The 22,452-nt window shown below is 47.8% G+C and overlaps 2 protein-coding genes across 2 annotated transcripts in view; one reads left to right on the top strand and one right to left on the bottom strand.

The window, feature by feature from the left end:
* LOC119916213 (NLR family CARD domain-containing protein 3-like) overlaps positions 1-22,452 on the top strand; it is a 795,320-nt gene that overhangs the window by 322,831 nt on the left and 450,037 nt on the right.
* On the bottom strand, positions 1,221-21,151 carry eif5b (eukaryotic translation initiation factor 5B). The gene is made up of 26 exons (XM_038695156.1): positions 20,998-21,151; positions 18,217-18,333; positions 15,808-15,871; positions 15,518-15,676; positions 14,949-15,441; positions 14,729-14,862; positions 14,568-14,645; positions 14,337-14,487; positions 13,012-13,104; positions 12,841-12,927; positions 12,695-12,754; positions 10,166-10,455; positions 9,979-10,086; positions 8,859-8,969; positions 8,709-8,776; positions 8,467-8,608; positions 8,251-8,382; positions 7,826-8,008; positions 7,590-7,751; positions 7,206-7,337; positions 5,665-5,796; positions 5,457-5,533; positions 3,745-3,909; positions 3,524-3,662; positions 3,273-3,434; positions 1,221-2,006 (listed from the first exon to the last, which is right to left on the bottom strand). Exons 1-26 carry the CDS (start codon positions 21,030-21,032, stop codon positions 1,899-1,901), a joined length of 3,582 nt encoding a protein of 1,193 aa, XP_038551084.1. The 5' UTR covers positions 21,033-21,151; the 3' UTR covers positions 1,221-1,898.

The raw sequence follows: 22,452 nt of genomic DNA, 5'->3' as shown, positions 1-22,452 counted from the left end.
AATAAAAAAGACAGACTGATCCGTTTCAATCCCCTGCAAGCAACGAAACCGTTTAGTATAATATTAATATATTTACAGGTCACACTTTATTTGCCTGCCTGTCATTCATTAAATTATTGTGCAAGATGGTGGTCAGTCTCTGATTGGTCAGTGCTCAGCACTAACTTGTCATAATCATAAACATTCATGCAGAACGACGAGTTCAACGTTTCAGAGGTCTCGGCCGTCACTTTGTGCTGTAAGGTGGTGAAGACATAAGGGCTCAGGTTAGGAGTGCGATACTCGGGTCACGAGACGAGAACATACTTTAACAGTATTTTGAATAAATATTCGATGCTGAAATATATCAGTGGGGGGGGCTGGGGGTCCTCACACTTAACTTCTGCACCAATATATGGAGGAAATGTCTTTATTTATATGAAGGGAAACAACATTTAGGTGGCAGGAGACAATCAGTAATCAGCTTTTGGACCGTTTGTTTCTTCTGTGTCGCTTCGCAGGTTTTCTTATCGTTTCATTTGTTATTCCACATTTCTTCTTCTCCATCGTCTCTCTGCACAGGCAGACAGAACGGGACAGGCGAGCGTCACGTAGCGCCCGGCGAACCTGATGTGGAGAGGACCGGCCCACTTCAAGCTCTGCTCGCAAGTACATTTTTATAGAAATGAACTGAAACCGGAGGCTTCCTGATGTAACAACTGATGATTTGGAAAATGATCAGAAGGATTTTGCAGTTCATGAATTAATCAGAGAATAAAAAGATCTACAGTTTAATGCTAAGAGGTGCCAAAGTTATGCCTCTTTCAAATTTCAGTGTTTTTAACCACATTAAAATTGAGCAACCAAAGGAAACCAAACACTCCCAAGATGCTTTTTAACGCCCTTTAGCATCGTTTATTGGCGTTGAGGGCTCCGCGGTCAAGGTAGTACCAACTAGGGCGATACACATAAGGGACCAGCGATCAGATGCCGTCATTCATTCATTCATGCTGTGGCACCATGAGCTGCTTTTCTTGGTCAGGTTTTGCTCTGTGGTTACTGGTCTGGTTACTGTGGGCCGGCTACATTTCGGTGGTTTGACAGCAGACTGTGGCGGTCCGAGTTGAAGGCGGGCTGTAAGATTTGCCACCTCGGCTGCTGATCAAAGGCTGCGGGTTTGCAGTTGTGTGTCGTCTTTGTGCGTCTGTGCGATCGAGCGTGAACAGAAAACTGAAAATCTGCAGGTTTCATCAGAATCATGGGAATTTATTACATCAGCAGTTGCAGCAAAAACAGTTTAAAATCTTCCAGAGGTGACACTCTGTCACTTAAACCCCCCCCCCCCCCTTTGCCCTCCAACATGGCCGACAGACCGCACAGCGAAGCAGTCGATGCTCAGTCTGCTCTTTAAAGTCTTTAAAGTCGACGCCGTCTGCCGCTGCTTCGATGATTCGGTGTTTTGTGAAAAGAAAACCCCATTTATTTCCCTCCTCCTCCTCCTCCAGCCCCGGTGCTGCTCAACACAATCCCATAATGCACCTGGTTTGGCTCTGTCGGCCTCGTTAAGCCTCAGTCTAGAAAGGAGGGGAGGGGCGGAGCCTGGGACACGAATCAGCAGCCACAAATGAGAGCAGAGAAGAAGAGAAACTAATAACACAACGTCGATGCTGAAGAACAGGCACGTTGGAATACTGAGTGTGTGTGTGGGCTAAACTATCACTGTTTACAACAGTGGAAAAAACGGTTCGTTTCTCACAGAAAAACACTTTCACCTCTTTTTTAGGTCATTTTTGTTTAATTTTTTTTGTCCTTCCTTAGTCGTCGCCGCCGCCGCCGCCGTCGTGTCTTCAAAAGGGAGGAGGAGTGTGTGTGTGTGTGTGTGTGTGTGTGTGCGGGTGTGTGTTTGTGTTTCAGGTCCTTCAGATGATCTCGAAGGTCTTCTTCAGCTCCATGATCAGCTGCCAGTCAGTTTTCTGCATCTCGTCTCTGAACCAGTTCTTCAGAGCGTCGATGGACGCCCGCGTGATCTGAAACACACACCGACGTCATCACTGTGAACCTAAAGCTCATTTTTAAATACCTCTAATTATAACGTCTCACTTTATGAATTCAGGAAGCACTGATTCAATCGGCACGACCGCTCGAGTCGCCATGGTTTCGATCTCTGTTAAGCTGCTGTCAGTAAAACTTTACAGTTCCTGCAGATGTTTCACCACAACAGCCACCCCTCAGGACAGGAGGGGGAATCAGTGAGCCTTCAGACCGAGCGGGAACCTCCGGGTCTGAAAAGTGAAGCCGGTGCTGAAGAGCCTTAAACCTGCGTTCTCTCTGACAGCCAGCAGGGGGCGACTCCACCGGCTGTGCTCTTATTTTCTTCTGGGTTCGACGTGTTGACGAGCGTGAAATCGAGCACATCTGTATATCGCTGCTGGACAGTTTATGAATTAGACCCTTGCCACAGGTTAGCATGTCCACATTGTGCAGAGATCTAATGTGTTCAAAGCCGCTCTGTTCATTCAGGAGTCCAACCAAATGACATGGTGCCATTTGGCTAACAGCTATCACATTAAAGCACCCGATAAAGTATGAAAGAAAATATTTTGCGGGAGCAGAACAGCTAAATTTCTTAAATATAGCGCCGGACGTATTATAAATCCACCTTTATGCCCTTTACGCCACTGGAAGGCTTTTAATGTGAAATATCAGTACAGGAAGTGTTGAGTTTCATTGACAAAACAGTGAAACAAATGACAACGCTGAAATGAATGGAAATAATCTGTGAATTGTGTTAAACAAAGAGGCGAATCTGTACTGATGGAATTCATTTAGAAATAAAAGCCCGTCTCAAATAAAGGCCTGGGGCCACTATTAGAATATACAGGATCCAATTTGTTAACTAACATAAAAAACATTTTCAAATACTAAAGGCAGACGTAGCCAAGCTGAAACCTCATTAAAAAGGACTAAAGGCTGTAAGTTTCTACGCTTCACCTGAAACTCACAGCATGAACGTCGAGTTTATCGTCACAAGACGCAGATAAAACCACAACTGAGCTTGATTTCTATCAGATCTATCAGACCCTTCTTTCTTTCTTTCCTACCTACTTTTCTGTATTTCTTCATCTGTCCTTTCTTTCTTGCCTCAATTACTTTCTGTCGCCAGTTGCTGCTTAGCGACACGCGTTTCCGACGTTTCTCAAGAAAAACGCAAAATCTGAAGAAAGTCGACGTTTTCTGTTGATTTTAAATAAAAAGTTTTGCATCCTGCCCCTCCTCAGTGGGCGTGTCCTCACCTTGCTGACCATCAGGTCGGTGGCTTCAAAATGGCGGCCGTACATCTTGGGCGACTCTCCGGGAATGGGCTCGATCTTGATGCAGATCTCTTGGCCTTTCTTGGCACTGTCGACGGACTTGTGATTCATTTCGATGCTCGTGACCACGCCGATGTCCACAAACTGAAATACATTTGAACAAACATAAAAAAGATAAAACAAATAGTTGCCGACAATTAAGAAAAACACGCCGTCTTTCCGATCCGTCTCACCCCTTTGCTGGGGACGCAGAGCGGCGTCCCCTGTTTCAGGACCCCGGCCTCGACGGAGACGCCCATCACGATGGGATCTCTGGAGTTGAAGATGAACTGAGGAAGAACTCGCAGCTTCACCGGGAACACAGCTATGTTCCTGATAACAGATACAGAAACGGCGTCAGAGAGAGACAGATCAGAAGACGTACCGCCGTGTTTCATCGGGAGCGTTTTCCTACTTGAACTCGTCCTGTTTGGCCTTCTTGTAGTCCTCTCTGTACTTGGTGAAGGCGTCGAACAGATGGTAGATGATTTCAGCCGAGAAGATCCGAACTCCCAGACTGTCGGCCATCTCCTGACTCTCCCTCTCCACCTTCACGTCAAACGCCAAGATCACCGCGTACCTGCCCACACATTTCAACAACATCACCACCGCCGCCGAGACGAGCTCGAAGGCACAGGTCCAACTCCAACCAGGACCTCCAGGTCACAATCTGCCTCTTCTCTAAGAACCAAAAACCTTCTTGTTGAATGTGAGAAATTACATTTACTAATTTGAAGATATGGATGTAAAGAAGTGTCTCGACAGTCTATAAGTTAATAACAACTACAGGCGGTTAAAGACCAAATGTGTCTAAATAAAAAGAACAAACACAAAAAGGAAAACTATCAAAGATCTAAATAACAGAGCTTTCTAAAGTGTTACTTTCGTCAGAGCTGAAAGCTGTGTATAGATCGCACACCGAGGTGGTTATAAGATTTTAGGAAAAGACACTATGAACTTGACGCGGCACATGAAGGCCGACCACCTGGGAACTGAGGTTCGTTAACGGCTCCTATGCAATAAAAATGAGAACAGAGCCGACATTCGAATCATCTCTCTGTTTTGGTTCGAGCAGATTCAGCAAAATGCTGATCAGATTTATACTAATGAGTTGGAAAAGACTAAAATGATGGTTAAAGACTAAAACTGTTTCGATTTGCTTTTGACTAAAATACCCAGACTTTTAGTCAACTAAAAAAATAATAATATAGTATACAGTGGACTAAATATGACAAATATGAGGACATTTGACACAGGACTGAGACTAAGTTTTAAAAAGGCTGATAAAATTAACACTATTACCCACTAATCCTTAGTGACTTTAAGTCCAGGTGCCGCAGTCCTTCTACCTCACGTCACGTCTGAGTGTCCATTAACCCTTTGAAAGGGCCGCCAGTGCCTACCCTCTGCTAGTGTCTTCAAATGCTGCACACCCATACAATCTCCACAACCTCAAGGTCGTGTAAGTCAATAAACCATGATAATTGATAAAAGTATTGGAAAAATCCAACTATTGGGAACGTTTTCTCATAAAATTCTACAAAAGAAACACAAAACATATTGATCCAAACTATTTCTAAATGTAGAAAATGAACAAACAACATTTGAACTGTACCTTTCTTAGTTTTTGAGATGTGGCCATTTTTATGAGCGGGTTTATTTTGTGAAAGTGCTGTATGTTCACTCGATGTAGTCATCGTGGCAGTCTTCCACCGCAAGCAACTTAACGCGATGACGTCATCGCGAGCGGGCAACGTGATGGCGCGAAAGTAAAAAACAACAGCTTTGCGCTGCAAAAAGAGCGACTGCTCTCTAGCTGTTCTAGTTCTGATCTTAGATCGATCTAAACAGGGTCACGCCTGCAGCGGCCAGTTCGAGTTAACCTCCTTCGAAATCAAATAAAAGCAAAACTGCCAAAATAAAGACTCATTTTCCAGTCTTGAAAAAAATATTAATAATATGAGTTCTTATCGACTGACGGGCTGCTCCCCTCAGGAGGTCGCTCGCTCCGTACAGCGTTTCCCGTCTTTTTTATGATGTCCTGGATCCTTTATTTATTTTTTTACTTCCTACCGCAGACAGAAACAGGAAATGACAGCAGAAACAGAGGGTGAGAGAGTGACGTACTGTACGTCGTGCTCCAGCATCGTCGACGCCCTCATCACGTCCTTCTTATGAACTGGACCGATGTTGATGCCCGCGTACTGCAGGAACACACACAGAGACAGACAGAGGTCAAAGGTCAGCTCCTCCGTGGTCCCGCTTCCTGTTGCTTTTCAGAGTAAATGTCCTGAAACAAGCGGCTTGCTGTAAACGGAGACAGACATGTACTCACGGGGACTTTGGAGGTCCGGAGGAACTCCAGCAGAGCCTCCAGCGATCCCAGCGTGGACGCCTGGACATAAACTCCCTTCTCCTCCAGTTTGATGGAGCTCAGCGTCTGCTTCAGCTCTCGCACCAGTTCGTCCTGAAAACCAGCAGCAGTCAGTCAACTGGGCGTCTCAGTACAGTGACACTGGATTAATATACTCTGCATCAGGGTAATCCAGTACTGTGTGTAGGATAACGTTGGTAGCGTGGAGGAGCAGCTAGAATAACTGACTGTATTAGTATAGTTTTATAATTAATTTAATAGTAACCTGTTAGTTTGATATTAATTGTATAATGTTACTATATTTATCATCATTTCACATAATATACAGCTCAGCAGTAGTTTAATATTAATTCCAGTTACAGCTGTTTAATTTTGGGGTTGTTTTTTATTCATTAACTTCGTGTGAGAAAAATGCTCTACATGGTGGTTAAACTCCAACCTTAATGTTAAGTAGGCCACTAACTCGTCAGCAATCACAACCATTAACGCAGAACGATGAGTTCTACATTTATAAAGTTTGTTGTTGCACATAGGCTGGACAATAAATCAATTATGATAATTATCGCAGTAGAATCTTCCTCAATAACAATATAACAAATGTTCAATACGTCGTCAATAAATGTCAGCTCTTAATCTTCTATCAGGATATTTATTTTGTTGAGGAAAAGGGACTGAAAAAAGATTTACTGATCATATATATATTGTTTTGGATGTTTTACCTCAGATTGGTGAAGTGATCCACTGTTTGACAACCAGTGTTTGTTCTGACCATGAAGAAGAGTTTAGAACCAAATAATTAACCATCTGGTTTCTTCAGCTTTCTCTCAGGAGCAAAAATCAGCCTTTAAACTCGAAAGAAATAACGATTTGACATTTATCCTGATACTTATCGATAGGTATGAAATGTTTCATCCCAGCCCAAGTAGCACGTCTGTTCACGAAATTGACATTGGCGAGCACGTCGGCTTTATGAAAGCTTGAACGTGTTTCAATAGAAGGCACCGATTTGGCTAAATAGTCAGCTAACGTTAGCCAGCGCTCTTTGAATTTTCCCTGTTGTCTTCTGTCTTACCGACTCAGCTGGTGGCCACAGTGACCGGCCCACAGGTTAATCCCAGTACTGCTGATCGCCACTCAGACTATGTTTTGAACGATTAGCATTGGGGGGGTGGGACATTACGGTTGGCTGTACTTGAAAATCATTTTCCGGTTCGCACGGATCTATTTTTCGGGGGCGTTTAAGAGTGAAATACTCGCACATTACAGTGTGTAGAGTTTTTGGCTAAATAAATAAATACATTCATCGGCACTTTCGACAAACAGGATTTTCACATTGACAAAAAAAATCTACAATATTTAAAACCTTGTTAAATGGTGATTAAAATTTTTTGATGGCCTTAATTTTCGCACATTTGATTCATTACCTTGTAAGACTTTTTAACCCCCTGAATACTAATCATAACGTGTGTGTATATGTGTGTGTGTGTGTGTGTGTGTGTTACCCTCAGGACGGGGATCTCGTCCTCCTTGTGAGCCACCAGCAGGGGGAGCCCTGCCAGAGCCTTCTCCAGGTCTTTACCCAGAATCTTCACACCCTGAGACGTCGACACCTCCTTGTGCTTCTCGTACTGGCTCTACACACAACCAATTAATCCAAGAATCAATCAGTCTGTCAGCTGATCAATACATCTCTCAGGAGGGAAGAGTAGATCACAAACTTAATCTAAAAACCATTCATACATATCTGCACCAAAAGGTCCCGATGTAAATGTAATGAGCGGAGGTCGCGTTCAGGCGTCCATATACTTTTGGCCAGATTTCACCATGCGTCACTAAGGGAGTTTTGTAGGAAGTGTGTGCTTTTATTTTGAAATACATAACTTTACCTTGACTCGGAGCTCCTTTAGAGGGGGGGGCAGCAGCAAGCCTCTGATCTGCGTTACGATTGGTCCCTCCACCCCTGCGACGATGATGGTCTCTCCCTCCCGCAGACAGCCGTTGATCAGGATGACGTCTATCGTGGTTCCCATGCCGGGCAGAGCTTTCACCTGGACACAAAGACGCCATCAGGTACCTTCATCCACACTGAGCAGGAAAACTAGAACAAGGTGGACTCCCTTACCTCCATGACCTGCGCCCGCAGCTCGTCGCAGTGCGCTAGCCGGCGGGCTAACATGGTCTGGGTGAGCTCGACTAATAGGGCGATGAGGTTTCCCATCCCGTCGCCGCTGTGGGCCGAGGTCGGAACCAACGACACAAATGTGCGGGGGTCTTTGTTCTCGTAGAACAAGGCGGCATTAAGACCCTGAGGGACAGAAACAACTTACTGAAGGGCGTTCCTCAAGGCTCCGTTTTGGGCCCATTATTGTTTATTTTGTACATAAATATTCAGTGTAAAACTTCTTTGTTTGCAGACGATTTAACAAACTGTCAATGAATTTAAGAACTTTGGTATTCACAAAGGAAACACGATGTTTGATGCTGAAAATTAGTCTAAAAATCACACTTAGTGATCAATAAAACATAATAATGCTGATAGATCTTCACCTGCTGAGCGAACTCCACGATGACGGCCTTGGCTCTCTCGTCGAACTCGTCCTTGGTGTTCTTCTTCTGCTTCTTCAGCGTGGCCACAATGTCGGTCTCCGGACTCCTCTTCCAGTCGTACAGGCGGTCGACCTGATGACCAATAACAAGACCGTCAGAAAACAAGAAGAAGAAGTAAGGAAGGAGGAGACAGGTGGTGGCGGGCAGGGGACTGACCTTGTTGAGGGCGACGATGAAGGGACACTTCTTCTCCTTCAGCAGGTTGATGGACTCGAGCGTCTGAGGCTCCAGGCCGTGCATGATGTCCACCACCAGGATGGCGATGTCGCACAGAGAGCTGCCGCGGTTCCTCAGGTTACTGAACACACAGGTGAGCGTTTTAAAGACGACCTGCTGCCGATCACTTTAATTGAATTGATTGATTTAAAGAAACGATTGACTGGTTGTGTCTGGGTCACCTGAAGGACTCGTGTCCTGGTGTGTCGATGATCAGCATGCCGGGGATCCTCAGGTTCTCTTTGTCAAACTGCACGAACAGGCGGATTAACACAGAGTTAGCACCTGAGCTAACGTCAGAGAGTGTGTGTGGATGTGTGTGTGTGTCGTACGTTTTTAACCATCCTCGTCTGCTCCTCGATCGTCTCTTTCGGGACGTTCGTGGCTCCGATCTGCTGAGTGATTCCGCCGGCCTCGCCGTCCTGGACATGAGTGTGTCGCAGCTACACACAGGAAACACAACCAGATGCAAGGTTATTACAGTTACCCTACTATAGCAATCTCCTCCCTATCTGAGGTGGTCCATCATCTGCGCCCCACGAACTGTCCCTCAGACAGCATCCCCTCACGTCTGATTAGGGCGGTCTTTGACCACGTATTTTGTAATTGATAAATAACGGTCTTGTCTCTGGTTATGTTCCATCTGTCTTTAGGCCCCGTGTCCACCAAAGTGTTTTTCACCAGCTGAAAACGCCACCTGCCGTTCTGAAAACGCCTGGCTAGGGTGCGCTTTGGAGGCGCAGCGTTCGCTATGATACATAATATCGGTGGAGGCTACCTAATTTTACTGAATGTAAAAATGTCACTGCAAATGTCACTCTGGCCCTCGCTCTGCATGAGGAGAGGGCTGAAACATGTAGAGCGAGGGGACGGACTCGTCCTTTGTGGGCCCATGAGATTTTGTGGGCGAGGAAATAACTCGACCATATATGGTCATGTGCTCTCACACTAACGCTCAGTCTGCCTGTTCTGCCCAGCAACAACAGCCTGGTAACATGCTTCAGGTCTTGGCCAATCAGAAGACAGTGGGCTTAGAGGGGGGGCCTTAAAGAGACATGAGCATCTACAGCTTGTTTCAGACAGAGGCTCAAATGAAGGCCTACATGAAGAGTCCGTATAAGACAGAAAATTATTTTTTTGAACTTTGAATCGTGCAAAGCTGCCATACAGGAGTCACAGAACTACAATATAGGACTGGAAAAGCAGAATAACAGGTCTAATCTAAAATCTATTTTCTTTGGCATTTCCTTCCAGTTAAGTCAGCTACTCTCCCTGCCGATTTTAATCTTACTTTATATCATATACTGTATGTTGTAATGTTTTATTGCTGTACATTTACTGTGTAATTACTGTTTCATTGTTGTATTTTTCACCTGTGGAGCACCTTGGTCAACCCTGGTTGTTTTAAGTGTGCGACTTGAATAAAATTGATAAACAGTCAGTAACGGTCACCTTGTCGAGGATCTTGGTCTTCCCGGTGTCGACGTGTCCGAGCACACAGACCACCGGTGCTCTCAGTCGGTCCACGTCTGTGTTCTTCAGGTTCTCCGCTCTCCGTTTCTGTGGAAACAGACACAGCTTGTCAGTCGGAGGCGGGGTGACGCGAGACGAGCTCTCACGCCGCCGGAGCGTCTCTCACCTCGATCCTCCTTTTGGCTCGGTCGTATAGCCGCTCCTCCTTCGTCCTGTCGTCGTCCTCGCTGTCGCTGCTGTCGTCCTCGCTCTCCTTCGCCGGCCTCCCTTTCCCCTGACTCGCCACTGTCGCCTCCTTCTCCCCCTCCTCCTCGCTCTCGTCGTCTTCATCGTCGTCTTCCTCGTCATCATCGTCGTCCTCTTCCTCGTCTTCCTCCTCCTCGTCTTCCTCACTGCCTGCAGGCAGAGGAGGAGCAGTGACCTCCTCCTTCACCTCGATGTGGACTTTCTTCAACTCTGAGAGAAGAAGGAAACGTTTTAGCTACCGCTAACAGAACCACCTCGATCTAGTACCGCTGCAGCAGCTACCGCCAACAGTACCACCTCGCTCTAGTACGACTGCAGCAGCTACCGCTAACAGAACCACCTCGATCTAGTACGTCTGCAGCAGCTACCGCTAACAGAACCACCTCGATCTAGTACGTCTGCAGCAGCTACCGCTAACAGTACCACCTCGATCTAGTACGTCTGCAGCAGCTACCGCTAACAGTACCACCTCGATCTAGTACGACTGCAGCAGCTACCGCTAACAGTACCACCTCGATCTAGTACGTCTGCAGCAGCTACCGCTAACAGTACCACCTCGATCTAGTACGACTGCAGCAGCTACCGCTAACAGAACCACCTCGATCTAGTACGTCTGCAGCAGCTACCGCTAACAGTACCACCTCGATCTAGTACGTCTGCAGCAGCTACCGCTAACAGTACCACCTCGATCTAGTACGTCTGCAGCAGCTACCGCTAACAGTACCACCTCGATCTAGTACGCTAACAGTACCACCTCGATCTAGTACGACTGCAGCAGCTACCGCTAACAGTACCACCTCGATCTAGTACGTCTGCAGCAGCTACCGCTAACAGTACCACCTCGATCTAGTACGACTGCAGCAGCTACCGCTAACAGTACCACCTCGATCTAGTACGTCTGCAGCAGCTACCGCTAACAGTACCACCTCGATCTAGTACGCTAACAGTACCACCTCGATCTAGTACGACTGCAGCAGCTACCGCTAACAGTACCACCTCGATCTAGTACGTCTGCAGCAGCTACCGCTAACAGTACCACCTCGATCTAGTACGTCTGCAGCAGCTACCGCTAACAGTACCACCTCGATCTAGTACGACTGCAGCAGCTACCGCTAACAGTACCACCTCGATCTAGTACGTCTGCAGCAGCTACCGCTAACAGTACCACCTCGATCTAGTACGACTGCAGCAGCTACCGCTAACAGTACCACCTCGATCTAGTACGACTGCAGCAGCTACCGCTAACAGTACCACCTCGATCTAGTACGCTGCAGCAGCTACCGCTAACAGTACCACCTCGATCTAGTACGTCTGCAGCAGCTACCGCTAACAGTACCACCTCGATCTAGTACGACTGCAGCAGCTACCGCTAACAGTACCACCTCGATCTAGTACGACTGCAGCAGCTACCGCTAACAGTACCACCTCGATCTAGTACCGCTGCAGCAGCTACCGCTAACAGTACCACCTCGATCTAGTACGTCTGCAGCAGCTACCGCTAACAGTACCACCTCGATCTAGTACGTCTGCAGCAGCTACCGCTAACAGTACCACCTCGATCTAGTACGTCTGCAGCAGCTACCGCTAACAGTACCACCTCGATCTAGTACGTCTGCAGCAGCTACCGCTAACAGTACCACCTCGATCTAGTACGACTGCAGCAGCTACCGCTAACAGTACCACCTCGATCTAGTACCGCTGCAGCAGCTACCGCTAACAGAACCACCTCGATCTAGTACCGCTGCAGCAGCTACCGCTAACAGTACCACCTCGATCTAGTACCGCTGCAGCAGCTACCGCTAACAGTACTACCTCAAGTACTGCTGCAGCTACCGCTAACAGTACTACTTCGATTGAGTATGTCTGCATCTAGTGATAACAGTACTACTTCGAGTACTACTGCAGCTCCCACAAACAGTACTACCTCGACTGAGTACTACTTTATCTACTGCTAACAGTATTACCTCGGGTTCTTCTCAGTCTGGTGATTACAGCTGCAACAATAAATTAATAAACTGAGTAGATGATCAATGCCAATAAAATTGGCACAGAAGAGAAAATAAATTTAAGTCGTTCCGATTACTTGTCTAGGAGGAGTTCGTTAAAGTTCGGACCTTGTAAAACGCCAAAAACGTGAAAAAAAAAATGTACATACAAAATAGCCGACTTCCTGTCGGGTTTATGGCATCGCTCCCAGAGGCTTTTTTGTACGTCTGGACATGATACATGTGCCACAATCATTTCATACATTTTGGTGATACGTGGCCTGGGGGCTGCTCTGTAGGGGGCGCTAGCGGGCCATTTTGCCACGCCCACGCACAAAGACCATTTGAAATGTAAATCATCTCTACGTGGGTGTTTGAGCACATTTAGGCCGTCAAAAATACCATTAATTGGGGAATTCATCGCATGTTTCACGCTAGGGTCCTGACAGAGGAAACCGTCTCACCTTTCTCCTCATCAGTGGCGATGGCCTCCCAGTCGTCCACGGCAGCGTCCGGCTTCACCTCTGCACACAGAAACAAAGTCATCACCATGACGATGAACGCTCCCTTTACTCCTCCTCCCTCCCTCCTGACTCCGCCCCCCTCTCACCTGGCTCCGCCGCCGGCCTCTCAGCTTCCGTCTCAACGGCAACAGGCTCTGGTGTCTCGGACGTCGGCGAAGTCACCTCTGACTTTTCTGATGGAGGAGAAGAGAGATAGTTTTTGCTTTGGGTTTTACAGAAACGAACGTGTCGGCTGTTCACGGAGCGGCTGGCGGCACCTTCAGGAGTTTGAGCGGTGGGCTTCTTCTTCCTCTTGTCTCCGTAAACCGGCTTCTTCTTTGGCATCGAGTCTTTGGATGGCACTTCAACACCTGCACAGTGAACACACAGTCAAGTATGAGCTACGCAGGAAACAGGAAGTGCTTTCAGGCCCTCACGCCTGTTTGTGTCTTTAGACTAAAGCCGGACCAAGACCACCTGACAGGGAGAGTCTGGGTCCACCTCCAGTCAGACTGCGGGGCCGGTGTCACAGAGATGGACTTAGACTATGGCTTAGCTGTAGTAGTCAGACTTCAGATAGACATCTAAATCTAATTCATTTGAATCAGGAACTTATTTGCACTTAAGTTTTCTATTCAGACATTTATTTTGTTGAGGAAAAGGGACTGAAAAAACATCTACTGATCGTATTTGTTGAGAAAAAGATGTTATCAGAATCATTTTGGATATTCTGCCCCAAAAGAAAAGCTTGATTTGAAAAAAAAAAAAAAAAAAACAGACGACAGTAAACAGCGTTCACCCGACCGTTGAGCGGAGCGACAACATATACAGAGAAGATCCAAGAGCACGGTACAAGATGCCAAAAAAGAAAAAACATTTAAGAGGAAATATCCTAAAACGTGAGGAGGCAGGGCTCAGCTGATCCATCTGGCAGACTCAGGAGAGCTTCCCTGGGGAAACTAAACCGACAGATGAAGTCCTCATTGTTGGATGTTTCCTGTAGGTTACTAAAAAACATTTCCCTTCTCACGGCTCTCTCCGTAATATCTTCAATAAACCACCAATCAGGGGCCATTTTCCCCTCAGTGTTTGCCCTCAACGCATTCAGGAGCGCCGCTACTAAAACTTCCCACAAAATATTCTGGCAGTAAATGTATTGTGTCGGTTACGGTGTGACCAAGAAAAGTCATCAGCTCAAAAACATCAGCTCACTTTATAGAAAGTAACTGGAAGCTGTATTTTATCACTACCCACTCCTACCATGTTCAGAGCGTCAGGTGCAAACCTGGACTAAACTGACGCAGCCTGCAGCTCCGTCCTGTACAGACTGAATAAATAATTTTTCAGTTTTCAGTCTGAAAAAGTGGTTTTGGAGGAGCTGAGGTTAGTAAAGCTAACGCGATGAGGAGACGTTTCTTTTTGGATTTTAATGTGCAAATAAAATGCACCTCAGAAGGGAGGAGGTTTCTCACGCTGCCTGTTTTTAATATTAATGTGTCATAATGTCAACATTTGCCAAGAGAGACAGAGAGAGTAATGCTGATGGTCAATAACGGGACCGGCTGCGTGAGGGCAGCCATGTGATCGGTGGACGGCGTCTCACCCTGAGCCTGCAGCAGCTTGAGCGTGGCCTCGGCCCGAGCTCGAGCCTCCCTCTGGGTTTTGGTCAGCAGCTTCCCCTCCTTCTTCAGACGCTCCTTCCTCTCCTTCTCCTTCTGCTTCTTCTTCTCCTTGCGCTCCTGCTCCAGACGCTCCTAACGGGGCGGACGCAGGGTCAGAGGTCACGAGGGAGAGCGACAGGTGAAACGGAAAAAGAAAGGAGGAGGTGTTTTACCTGCTCCTGCCGCTGCTTCTCCATCTCCTCCAGCCTCTGCAGCCGCTCCTCCTCCTCCCTCTTGGCTCGCTCCTCCTCCTACAAACAACCAGCAGTTAATCTCAGACATCACAGCGACTCCCATCGCACATCCCGTCACTCCGTTTCCCAGAATGCCCCACCTCCTTCATCTTGGCCAGCGCTTCCTGCATGGCCTTCACCGTGGCCTTGCTGGGTCCCTTCTTCTTCTCCTCCTTCTCCTTCTCCCCCTTCTTCTTCTTCTTGTCCTTCTTCTTCTTGTCGCCCTCGGCCTCCTCTGCAGAGAGACGCAGAAGAAGAAAACAGAGTGAAACCCCGCAGCGTTAATGCTCATTCATTTACTCGTGGAAACGGCCATCTTACCCTCCACCGCTGGCTCCGCCCCCTCCTGTTCCTCCATCAGGTCTGCGGGAGGAGCAGCCTCCTCTGCCGTCTTCTTCTCTGGCTCCGTCTTGGCCTCCACGCCGGCCTCTTTCTCCTTCAGCTTCCTCTGCTTCATCCTCTCCTCCTCCTTCTTCTTCTTCTCCCTCTCCTTTTTCTCCGCCTTCTTCTGCGCTGCCGTCTTCATCTTGAAGCCTCCCTCCTCCTGCTGCTCCTCCTCATCCTCGCTCTCCGCCTTCGCCGCCTTGCCTTTGTTCTTCTTCTTCTTGTCTCGCCTGGAGGCCAAATCATCCTCGTCCTCCGACTGGCCGTCCTCCTTCCCGCCTCCTCTCTTCACGCCTTCGCCCTCGTCTTTGTCCTCCGCGTCGTCTGACACCGACATTTTTTTGTCTCCTTTCTTCGCTGCTTTGGTTTTGAGGCGAGAACACGAGCCGCTGTCGTCCTCAGAGTCAGAGGGAGGCGCCGCAGGAGGCGCCTGGAGACGGCAAGAGAAAAGGTTCAAACATCCAGATAAAGTCTATCGTGTCTGTGCTGACGTGTCAATTCCTCACCTTCTTGTTATCTTTCTGCTCTCCGTTCCTCTCTCCATCAACCTGACCTTCATCGCCCTCCTCCTCCTCAGGGCTGGCTCCGCCCTTCTTCCCCTTCCTGGTCTTCTTCTTCTCTGGTTTGGGAGGCTCGACCTCCACCTCCTCTGCAGGGTCTGATTTCTGCAGAGGAAAAAGAAGCGGGGTCAGACCGACGGCCTCAGCTCTGATGAGGATCTTGTTAGTTTATTAATGATAAAACCACGGGGACAAGATGTGCAGACAACATTAGAAGCGGGTTCAGCTGAGGTTACCTTTGCCTTCGCCCCCTGGGTCTCCAGAGACAACTCCTCCAACTCCTTCAGGATGTCATCCTCGCTGCAGGAGGACAAACACAAGACGTTCAGAGACAGAGGAGGTGGTTAACGAGACGCTGCCGAACATGAAGCAGTGAGTTAAAGTGAGGAGCTGCAGACATCAGGAGGAACCGTCCTCCTTTTTGCGCTGTGTTAGCAGATGGAAAAACTTTTCCTTTGCACGATTTTCTCTTAATTCAATATGAGCGACATTTAGATGGAAACATGGCTGCAGGAGGACAAACACAAGACGTTCAGAGACAGAGGAGGTGGTTAACGAGAGGCTGCCGAACATGAAGCAGTGAGTTAAAGTGAGGAGCTGCAGACATCAGGAGGAACCGTCCTCCTTTTTGCGCTGTGTTAGCAGATGGAAAAACTTATCTGCAGTTTTACGAATGGAAAATGCGCTTTTCCCCCTATATGAAACGTTTTCAGGGTTGAGAAGCCCCGCAAGTGCCGACGGGTGTCAATAATCTACAGCTGCAGTGACGTTAGGGGAGGCTGCACAGCAACACAACGGAGGTCAACCCTGCGCGCTGGACGTGCGCAGCTGTAGGGTTAACAGGTCGACGTGCATACAGTCAGTAACTTCACTTGTGAAACTTAAGAGCACTTTGGAACAAATAAAAAATAAACAGTAGTGATATGAAAGGGGACTGTTTCACTATCATCATTACTATATATACATACTAACAGCAATTGTAAGTGTTAGTATACTACAGTACAGGCATGTGATTGGCGAAGGACAAAAAAGCAGGAAAATATGCAGAGACGCCCGATCAAAGTGGCCAAACAGCTAAATGTGCTACATGAAATAAACGAGTCTGTAACTAAATAATAGAACGACTAACTTTCAAAATTAGTTCAGTCCAAATTAACAGATTATTTTTAATGAATAAGAGAGCAGCAGAAAGGTCGCTGCCTGTTTGAGGCCTGACTGTTAAAGAAACAGTTACATTATTCAGGACGCTCGGATCAAACAGCTGATCAGTCTGTCTGCTGATAAACTGAAGGAATAACTTCACCTCTGATGGCAGGCGGGTGTGTGCCTGAGACAAGAACGACCGCGACGGTTTCACGGGATCGCACACAGTGGTATGCAGAAGCCGTTTCCATGGTTACCACCCGTAGAGCGCTCGTCGGCCTGTCTGTTGAGCGATGAGGAGCGCAGAGCGACCCTGCGGATCCACGCCGTCCGAAAACGCCTTTACATATAAACCCCATCAGTGGTAGAAAGTAGGCTTAATCCCGACTTGTGAACTGTTTTTCTGCACACGTATTTATTCAGTGATTTTATAAAACGCTGCTTAGCCTAACGCCACTCTCTCCCGTGAGTCCAAGCATCACTGGCAGCCGCGGCCGGAGTTTAATAAGTTTCAGTTGCTGCTTCAGCAGATGCTTCGGTATATTCAATCTAGAATTGTTCGTGGTTGAAAGCGTTTTTCTGGTCGCACAAAGTTTACAACGTTCTTTGCATCTTAGACTGTGACACAATAACGGCAGCAGCTACTTCCAACGCCTCTCTCTCTCGTTCTCCTTTCTTCATTTAGCTTTTTGGCTAACAGCTGACTTAAACAACACGAGGGCCGGTGCCCTGACCTGCAGCACGCCATTCACGTCACGTTCAGTAGCGCGGTAACGGAGCGTTACTGGGAATAGTAACTGTAATGATATACCTGTTTTGGAAATAGTAATCCATTACACTACTCCTCACTGTGAAAAGTAATGTTATTACTGCGCAGCTGGTCACATAACACTGAAGCGCGAGAGCGACTGTGGTTCACACTGCGCAGGTGTAGAACTGGGCAGCTGAACGCAAACAAACATCCTTGTTGATACTTGGAAAGGGAAAAAAAAGTCTGCCTGTAGATGGCCAAAAAAAACTTTCCATTTCACTCGGGCAGCTCCTGTCGAGAGCAAAAGAAGAAGAAGAAACATAAGGGGAAAGAAGCAGGGGCACAAGAAGCAGCAGAAGAAGAAGCAGGGGCAGAAGAAGAAGCAGGGGCAGAAGAAGCAGCAGAAGAAGAAGCAGGGGCAGAAGAAGCAGCAGAAGAAGAAGCAGGGGCAGAAGAAGAAGCAGCAGAAGAAGAAGCAGCAGAAGAAGCAGCAGAAGAAGCAGCAGAAGAAGCAGCAGGGGCAGAAGAAGCAGCAGAAGAAGAAGCAGAAGAAGAAGCAGCAGGGGCAGAAGAAGAAGCAGAAGAAGAAGCAGCAGAAGAAGCAGCAGGGGCAGAAGAAGAAGCAGAAGAAGAAGCAGCAGAAGAAGAAGCAGGGGCAGAAGAAGCAGCAGAAGAAGAAGCAGCAGAAGAAGCAGGGGCAGAAGAAGAAGAGAAACAAAAGGGAAAGAAAGGAGGCGGCGGCGTGTCATACTCAAACTCATCCTTTTTGACTCCTTTCTTCTTCTTCTTCCCTTTTGGCTCCTTGGAGGCTCCGGCTCCTTCGATCTCTGCCGCCAGAGCGTCGATGTCGATGCCGTCGTCTTTGGCACTGAAGGCAAAAGATCAATAACAACGTCAATCGATATGTGAAACACCTGATCGCCGAGGTGGAGAGACAGAACAAGCAGGACTCTCTCTCTCTCTCTCTCTCTGAGTCCGAACAATGCGGACAGATGAAAAGCTGCTGACTCTCCACAGCCTTTATTTCCCATCAGCCCTCTGGCAGCAGCCTCGCGCCACAGAAACCTGCTGCACTTCAGCTCGAACACAAACCACGTGACCGCTAACGAGGCTGGAAGGAACAAAAGCTCACAGACAATAAACACGGAGGGATATTATCCCCGAGGCCTTTTCACCCATTGTTACTGAGCGACGGCGAAATTTTTCATCACATCACCGCTGTTTTTAATCACTTCATTGTTTTCAACATCTCAACTCAGATTCATTCACTTTGTTCCTTCTTCTTGTATTAAAACTGTTATAATCAGCGGAGTAAAGACCTTTTTATCTCCTTCCTTTTCTCCCGTTAACAGATATTTAACGGTTATATATTATTGTACTGGCGTATTATTAATGAAGCATCAACGTTTTACTGTCGCAAATAATCTGATAAAGAACTAAAACATTTCTCTCACATATATAAACACAGCAGAAGTTTCGAGTAGCTTAAACTTTTCTTTCTGGTCAGAATGGGACAAACGCCTGATGCCAGCGGATCACTTCATATTTTAATAGAAAAATGCTGTTATAACCACACAGTTTAAATACATTTAGCATTAAAACTTAAACACATGTGCTCTTTGTTCTTCACCAGATGTAAAACAGTAAATCTGCTGAAGTCAAGTCCTTTCTGTAGAAACTGAGTGCTCCCTCCCCCTCGGTAAGAGCCCTTATCTTCCAGGACCAGGCGTGAGAGAGCGGACAGGTATCCAGCGTTACACCAGCTGTGAGCGAGGACCAGGCGTGAGAGAGCGGACAGGTATCCAGCGTTACACCAGCTGTGAGCGAGGACCAGGCGTGAGAGAGCGGACAGGTATCCAGCGTTACACCAGCTGTGAGCGAGGACCAGGCGTGAGAGAGCGGACAGGTATCCAGCGTTACACCAGCTGTGAGCGAGGACCAGGCGTGAGAGAGCGGACAGGTATCCAGCGTTACACCAGCTGTGAGCGAGGACCAGGCGTGAGAGAGCGGACAGGTATCCAGCGTTACACCAGCTGTGAGCGAGGACCAGGCGTGAGAGAGCGGACAGGTATCCAGCGTTACACCAGCTGTGAGCGAGGACCAGGCGTGAGAGAGCGGACAGGTATCCAGCGTTACACCAGCTGTGAGCGAGGACCAGGCGTGAGAGAGCGGACAGGTATCCAGCGTTACACCAGCTGTGAGCGAGGACCAGGCGTGAGAGAGCGGACAGGTATCCAGCGTTACACCAGCTGTGAGCGAGGACCAGGCGTGAGAGAGCGGACAGGTATCCAGCGTTACACCAGCTGTGACCGAGGACCAGGCGTGAGAGAGCGGACAGGTATCCAGCGTTACACCAGCTGTGAGCGAGGACCAGGCGTGAGAGAGCGGACAGGTATCCAGCGTTACACCAGCTGTGAGCGAGGACCAGGCGTGAGAGAGCGGACAGGTATCCAGCGTTACACCAGCTGTGACCGAGGACCAGGCGTGAGAGAGCGGACAGGTATCCAGCGTTACACCAGCTGTGACCGAGGACCAGGCGTGAGAGAGCGGACAGGTATCCAGCGTTACACCAGCTGTGACCGAGGACCAGGCGTGAGAGAGCGGACAGGTATCCAGCGTTACAACAGCTGTGACCGAGGACCAGGCGTGAGAGAGCGGACAGGTATCCAGCGTTACAACAGCTGTGACCGAGGACCAGGTGTGAGAGCGGACAGGTATCCAGCGTTACAACAGCTGTGACCGAGGACCAGGTGTGAGAGAGCGGACAGGTATCCAGCGTTACATCAGCTGTGACCGAGGACCAGGTGTGAGAGTGGACAGGTATCCAGCGTTACACCAGCTGTCACTGAGGACCAGGTGTGAGAGCAGACAGGTATCCAGCATTACAACAGCTGTGACCGAGGACCAGGTGTGAGAGGGGACAGGTATCCAGCGTTACATCAGCCTCTCTGATGGCCAACACTCACCGTGACAGAAGATAAGCGGGCTAACAGCTAGCCTAGCTGCTCACTGAAGTCCCCTGGTTGTGGCCCCTGTTCGCATTCAGCAGCTACCTTTCACGGGTTTAAGTTCACGCTGTTAAAGACGCCTTCAGGGGCCGTTTCACCGGCTGTCGGTGTAAATACCGGAACAGTTTGGAGCACCGGAGGAGCCAAGCAGCCGGCTCATTGGGGGCTAACGCTAAGCTAGCTAACCAGGCTGGTGTGTAAAGCTAACAAACGCAACACCGCGGGTGTAAACAAGCCCCAGCAGGCCAGGTGAGCCCGGGTGAGCCCGGGTGAGCCCGGGTGAGCCCGTGTCGGCCCGCCCGCGTGTTGTATAATTCTTCTTAAGCCTTTTTTCTGGCTGATTTAAATCACCACACACCTTTCCACTGACTCGTGGTTAGCACCTAGCCGCTAAGCTAACAGCGTAACGACAACCAGCGGGCTAACGGGCCCGTTATTTGTGTGTCCACGGGCCCGAAGGGCCAACACCTGTCGGGGGTCAGTGTGGACAGGTGATGTGCGGCGGCAGGTGGTGTTTGCTTTACCTGTCATCTCCGGATTTCTTCTGTTTCTTCCCCATCCTGCAGCTTCTCCGGGTCTCTCTGCTGGCAGCCGAAACACACGACGGCTCACATCAGACACAGATCGTCTCTTGGCTGCCTCATAGTGGAGGGCTCACTCCGCCGCTTTACAGAGAGACGTCTCACTCCGCCGCTTTACAGAGAGACGTCTCACTCCGCCGCTTTACAGAGAGACGTCTCACTCCGCCGCTTCAGTCTATAAATAACTTTATAGTTTACGATAATGACAGTAAAGAAATATTATGTTATAAATATTTAAGATTAAATATAAAACCTAGTAACAAACCACTTTGTTTATTTAATAATAATAAAAATAAAAAAATAAATGCCATATCTACCAATAAAGACAAAGCTGTAGAATATCATGTAAATGTATTTGTGATAAAAGACCAGATTAAAGTGAACATTTGGTTGCAGGAGATTCCAGCTATATGCAAAATAATGGAAAGAATGGTTACAGATAGACTGGTGCATAGGCTACTGGTGCATAGGCTACTGGTGCATAGGCTACTGGTGCATAGGCTACTGGTGCATAGGCTACTGGTGCATAGGCTACTGGTGCATAGGCTAGAGCAGAGAAAGTACTTTTCGGCCTTTAGGGCAACAATGGATTCAGTTCTATTATTAGATAGAGAAGTCAAAAGAGCTCTGGTAAACAAAGAGGTGGTGATTGGTGTGTTCTTGGATATAGAGAAAGCATATGACATGCTGTGGAAAGATGGGTTAGCAATCAAGTTATATGAAGCAGGGATTCAAGGGAGGATGTTAAACTGGATCAAAGACTTTTTGAGATCCCGGACCATACAGGTAAAAGTGGGGGGAAGTCTTTCGGGCACGGTTAGTGTTGACAATGGGACCCGACAGGGTGGTGTTATTAGCCCCATTTTATTTAACATGATGGTGAATGATATGTTTGATAAAGTGGGGGATGGATTTGGTAGATCTCTTTTTGCAGATGACGGAGCAGTATGGAAGAGAGGCCGTAACATATTTGATGAGGCAGAGTGCCTTGGATAAGGTGCAGGGTTGGGCTGATAAGTGGGGATTTAGGTTGTCTATATCAAACACAAAATATGTGATTTTTGGAAGGAAAAAGAAAAACGGGAGTATGGGCAGCCTCTACAAAGAGCAAAGGTTTTTAAGTTTTTAGGAGTTTGGTTAGAGGAAAAACTGACATACAGAGTGCAAATAAAGAAAATGATAAGTAAGTGTGAGAAGGTTATAAATATCATGAGGTGCTTATCCGGGTGTTCTTTGGGGGCAGATAGGAACTCGTTAATGATGATTTATAAGGTCATGATACGGCCAATCTTTGATTATTATTGGCCAAGCTGGATGTTGTTCAGGCCAGGGCTCTGAGTATATATACAGGGCTCTGAGTATATATACAGGGCTCTGAGGATATATACAGGGCTCTGA

This window comes from Micropterus salmoides, unplaced genomic scaffold (genome assembly GCF_014851395.1).
Source record: "Micropterus salmoides isolate LMB-PRFRI ecotype aquatic unplaced genomic scaffold, ASM1485139v1 Ms_hic_scaffold_1, whole genome shotgun sequence".
NCBI classification, from domain to species: Eukaryota; Metazoa; Chordata; class Actinopteri; order Centrarchiformes; family Centrarchidae; genus Micropterus; species Micropterus salmoides.
The sequence above is the reverse complement of the archived record's forward strand: the minus strand, read 5'-3'. Positions and strand labels throughout refer to the sequence as shown.